The sequence below is a fragment of the Gekko japonicus genome, unplaced genomic scaffold (genome assembly GCF_001447785.1).
Source record: "Gekko japonicus isolate JY-2015 unplaced genomic scaffold, Gekko_japonicus_V1.1 scaffold2862, whole genome shotgun sequence".
Lineage (NCBI taxonomy): Eukaryota > Metazoa > Chordata > Lepidosauria > Squamata > Gekkonidae > Gekko > Gekko japonicus.
The window spans coordinates 91,767-97,190 of record NW_015175453.1 but is presented as its reverse complement, the minus strand read 5'-3'; the positions used below and the strand labels follow the sequence as shown (position 1 = coordinate 97,190).

At 52.6% G+C, this 5,424-nt stretch overlaps 1 protein-coding gene across 1 annotated transcript in view; it reads left to right on the top strand.

The window, feature by feature from the left end:
• Window positions 1-5,424, top strand: part of PDE4A (phosphodiesterase 4A) — a 24,411-nt gene that overhangs the window by 15,494 nt on the left and 3,493 nt on the right. The window contains exons 5-6 of the mRNA XM_015425891.1: window positions 2,748-2,930; window positions 5,168-5,417. Of these exons, the coding sequence (XP_015281377.1) occupies window positions 2,748-2,930; window positions 5,168-5,417 (433 nt within the window). The remainder of the gene's footprint in view (window positions 1-2,747; window positions 2,931-5,167; window positions 5,418-5,424) is intronic.

Genomic DNA, 5,424 nt, shown 5'->3' with positions numbered 1-5,424 from the left:
TCCGATGTTCTTATCAGGGGAAGGCCTCGGCCTCTCTGCCCTGTTGTTGGCCCTCCTCAGGCTCCACATGCAAAATCTACAGTTATTCCCCAACCTGGAGCAGACAAACCTACATGGGCGGGCACAAGCTGGCACACCCTACCCCTGCACAAGGTGGGCAGCCCGCTCTTCGGCCCCTTGCACACCACAGAGGTGGTATTGAGGCCCTTTCCAGGGCTGGTTTTGCCTCCACGTCCACCCCAGCTGACTGCCATGGGGTAGGAAGGAAAGGAGTAACCAGCAATTTGGCAGAGGAGCAGGATCAGGCGCTCCGGTGGCAACTTGGCCTTCCCTCAGAAGAGAGCCTGCACCCTCTGAGGGGTCCCTTTAGCCTCAGGGCTCTGGACGCAGGCCTCTTCTGTGAAGAATCTTTTTCGAATTCTTAATTTGCGAATTCGGTTGCCAGAATTGTCTCAGAACAGAAAAGGATGGTGCAGGGAGAGGGGGAAACGTTCACCTTTTCCTCGTCACCTGTTTTTCAAAAAAAAAAAAAAAAAAACAACCTCCCCCCCACTGGCAAAAACCTCGACTGAGTTGCTTTTACCTTTACAAGTCTCTGGATTTTTATTCCCTCTGACCCCCGCTGAGGTAAAAAGTACTTATTTTTCATGTATTTATTTCATTAATATCCCGCCTTTTCCCCCAAGGGGGACCCAAAACGGCTTCAGTCACTCAGCCCTCCTCCATTTTATCCTCACAGGAACCCTCTGAGGTAGGTTAGGCTGAGGGAGCAGCTTGCATCATTCTTCTCCCTCCCTTTAATTCTCGCAACAAACCTGTGAGGTAGGCTAGGCTGAGGGAGCGTGACTGGCCCAAGGTCACCCAGGGACCTCCCATGGCAAGAGTGGGGATTTGAACCCAGGTCTTCGAGATACTAGTCTGACACTCTTAACCACTAAACCTCACCGTCTCTCAGTTCAGCTCAGGGGTGTCATGGTTAATGCGCAGACTCTAATCTGCGGGAACCGGGTTTGATTCCCAAATCCTCCACTTGCAGCTGCTGGGTGACCTTGGGGCAAGCCACAGTTCTGTCAGAGCTGTTCTTGAAAAAGAGCAGTTTCTCTCAGAGCTCCCTCAGCCCCACCTACCTCACAGGGGGTCGGGAAAGGAGTTTGTAAGCCGCTCTGAGACTACTTTGGGTAGTGAAGGGCAGGGTATAAATCCAATCTCTTCTTCTTCTTCTTTTACCTCACAGGGTGTCTGTTGTGGGGAGGGGAAGGGAAAGGAGTTTGTAAGCCGCTCTGAGACTCCTTTGGGGGGAGTGAAGGGCTGGGTATAAATCCAATCTCTTCTTCTTCTTTTACCTCACGGGGTGTCTGTTGCGGGGAGGGGGAGGGAAAGGAGTTTGTAAGCCGCTCTGAGACTCCTTTGGGGGTAGTGAAGGGCTGGGTATAAATCCAATCTCTTCTTCTTCTTTTACCTCACGGGGTGTCTGTTGCGGGGAGGGGGAGGGAAAGGAGTTTGTAAGCCGCTCTGAGACTCCTTTGGGGGTAGTGAAGGGCTGGGTATAAATCCAATCTCTTCTTCTTCTTTTACCTCACGGGGTGTCTGTTGCGGGGAGGGGGAGGGAAAGGAGTTTGTAAGCCGCTCTGAGACTCCTTTGGGGGTAGTGAAGGGCTGGGTATAAATCCAATCTCTTCTTCTTCTTTTACCTCACGGGGTGTCTGTTGCGGGGAGGGGGAGGGAAAGGAGTTTGTAAGCCGCTCTGAGACTCCTTTGGGGGTAGTGAAGGGCTGGGTATAAATCCAATCTCTTCTTCTTCTTTTACCTCACGGGGTGTCTGTTGTGGGGAGGGGAAGGGAAAGGAGTTTGTGAGCCGCTCTGAGACTCATTTGGGTAGTGAAGGGCAGGGTTTAAATCCAGTCTCCTCTTCTTCTTCTTTCCCCCTCTCCTTCTCCTCCTCCTCTGAGAAAATGTTGGGGAGAAAGGAGTTCATAGTGTGTCCCCCTCTTGCTTTATTTATATCCCGCCTTTCTGCCCAGGGGAGACCCAAGACGGCTTCCATCGGTCTCCTGTCCTCCATTTAATCCATGCAACAACCCTCACAGCGATTGCTTCCAAGTGAAGGAAAAAGGGGGAAAATTGAAAGAACAACAGAAATAATAGGAAGAATTCAAATATTGGAAGACTGGCATGAAAAGATGCGTGTAAAATGTGAAAAGATGTGTGTAAAATGTTGTTTAACGAATAACGTTTTATGCTTCTCGCCTCTCCCTTTATCCTTTTTTATGTTGTAGTCCCTTTAAATGGTAAAATAAAATATTATTATTTTTTTAAAAAACAGCCCCGGGAGGTAAGTCAGGCCGAGAGAGCGTGACTGGCCCAAGGTCACCCAGGGAAACTCCATTCCAGAGTGAGGAGGATTCGAACCTGGGTCTCCTGGTCTGACGCCACGACGGCTCTTTCGGCCAGTCGCTTTTGTGTGGTACCCAAGCCCGGGAGATAACAGGATGGTGCCTAGATGAAGGCACTTTGAAGGCGAGAGTCTCGGGTGTGAGATGTTTGCCGGCTCAGGTGTGAGATGTTTGTCACCCTTTTCGGTTGTCCCTTGCTTTCTCCTCTCGGGCCCTGCAGCCAAAGGACCTCAACGCCTGGCCACCACACCCCCTCCCTCGTAATCCTGCAGTTCTGAGCGTTTCTCCGGGCCCCACCGTTGGGGAGCAGAGCGTGCGCTTTTGACGTCTCTCCCGTCTCTCCCTCCCCGCCAGGTCCTGCGCAACATGGTCCACTGTGCCGACTTGAGCAACCCCACCAAGCCGCTGGAGCTGTACCGGCAGTGGACGGACCGGATCATGGAGGAGTTCTTCCGGCAGGGGGACAAGGAACGGGAGCGGGGCATGGAGATCAGCCCCATGTGCGACAAGCACACCGCCTCCGTGGAGAAGTCGCAGGTGCGTGGCGGCCGACTGGCCGGCCTGGACTCGTGCCCCGGTGGGAAGGAAGGGGGGGGTCCCCTGCTCCTTTACTCCTCCCCTTCGACCACCGCCCAGTGCAGGAGGGACTTTGTGATGGGCGGTGTTCCCTCTAAGCTGAGTTAGTGTGAGCCAGCGCACAGTTTTTTAGCCTCCGGCTCACACTTTTTTGGTCTCGGCTCAGGAAGGGTGGCTCCAGAGCAAACTGATTTGTGCAGCAGCCGAATCGCTCACATACCACTTGAATGCCAGTAGCTCACCAAGGACTTCGTGATGGGTGGTGTTCTTTTTGGTCTCGGCTCAGGAAGGAGGGCTCCAGAGCACACTGATTCAGGCAGCAGCCGAATCACTCGCTCACCACTTGAATGCCAGTAGCTCACCAAGGACTTTGTGATGGGCGGTGTTCCCTCTAAGCTGAGTTAGTGTGAGCCTAGCTCACAGTTTTTTAACCTCCGGCTCACATCTTTTTGGTCTCGGCTCAGGAAGGAGGGCTCCAGAGCAAACTGATTTGCTTGAATGCCAGCAGCTCACTAAGTAGAATTTTTGTTCACAAGACCACACAGTTTAGAAGGGACATTGGTTATGGGGTAACGAGGGCCAGAGCCCATTTGAGATTCGGAGGAGCTTCCTTTCCGCCCCGGGTTGTTGAAGGGACGCAGGACGGGTGTCGTTGGGGTGCAGATGTAGCTAGAGGAGCTGGAAGCCGAGATAAGGTGTATCGGGGCCAGGGGTCATTTCGTAGAAAAAGAGGTGCGGGAGCTCATTAGCATAACTCATTAGCATAACTTATTTGCATATGCCACACCCCCTGACATCACCGGAAGTGTGTCAGGAGACAACACCCACCGCTTAGGCTCCACTGGACTATTTTTGATAGCTAGCTATTGGGGGGGGGGGGCGGAACGTGCAGATCTGTCCTCGCAGAGGAGGGAGAGCTTGTACCTGAAAAAAACTTGGTCTTAAAGGTGCCACTGGACTGTTTTGGGGAGCTGGGGGGGGGGCTCTGCAACTTACCTGGCTGCTTCTTGCTCTGACTGAGGGCTGCTGGGAGCAGGGGGCGGGGCTTGCTGCATGTGCCTGCCCCCTGGGCTCTTTACTGCCGGAGCTCCGCTCCTGTGTGCTCCCGCAGGAAATGACCCCTGGTTGTATGCTTTTTTGTTTATACCACCTGTCGTTTTACGATTTCTGTGTCTTATCTGTACATTTAGATTAACGGCTTGTTTTTATGCTTTGGTGTAAATGTCGTACACCAGCTCTGAGCCCGCTCTGCAGGGAGAGCAGTATAAAACTTTAATATATAATAATAATAACCCCGTAGAGCATTCAAGACAAGAGGTGAGCACCAGTGGTTTGCCTTCGCCTGCCTCTATGGAGTGACCCAGGGCTTCCTCGGCGGTCTCCCATCCAAGTACGAACCAGGGCCGACCCTGCTTAGCTTCTGAGATCTGATGAGATCGGGCCAGCCTGGGCCCTCCAGGTCAAAGCAGGAGTTGAACAGAGTCGTTTTTGCCATTGCAGAGCAACCCTGGACTTCCTTGGGGGTCTCCCACCCAAGTACGAACTGGGGCTGACCCTGCTTAGCTTCCGAGATCTGATGAGATTGGGTTAACCTAGGCCATCCAAGTTCCAAGTTCTCTTATTTTAAAATCTTATTTGTAAACTTCTTAAGCTTACAAATAAGAAAAATTTGGAATCTAGCTGGTGGAAATGCCTCCATTGCTAGAAACCTTCATTCCTGGATATTGGCTTTTCCAGTACAAAAGAGTAACATTTGTGGCAGGGTAGGCGCTTTCGTGAGTCACGGCTCACTTCTTCAGAACACACCTAACCACGGCTTCCCATCTTAATCTATAGGCTTTTCTGTCATCTCATCTGTAGGCTTCTTCATCATTTGTCTTCCCGTATGGCTTCAGGGTTGGGATTTTCCCCCTCTTTTTTTTTTTTTTGCACATGTTTGCTCCCTCTAGTGGTTGTTTCCATATTTCATTGCCGTACGCCTGGCTGATTTACGAGTACTTTATACAGCGATGAGATCTCGAAGCGACCACTAGAGGGAGCAAAGGATGTGCGGGAAAGAGGGGGAAAAGATGCAAACAAGCGAGGAGATAACACGTGTGGGGAGACTCCACCGTCTCCTTTTTTAATGAATGTCCCCCCTGTTCTGTTTGTCACTAACCCCACCTCATTTCCCACCCGCTCCCCCTCCGTCCCCCCAGGTGGGATTCATCGACTACATCGTGCACCCGCTGTGGGAGACGTGGGCGGACCTGGTCCACCCGGACGCACAAGACATTTTGGACACCCTCGAGGACAACCGGGACTGGTACCACAGCATGATCCCCCAGAGCCCTTCCCCGCCTCCGGACGATGCGGAGAAGGACGACGAGGCCTGCCTGGAGAAATTCCAGTTCGAACTGACCCTGGAGGAGGACGGGGAGGACTCGGAGGGGGACCGCAGCAGCCCCGGCGAGGA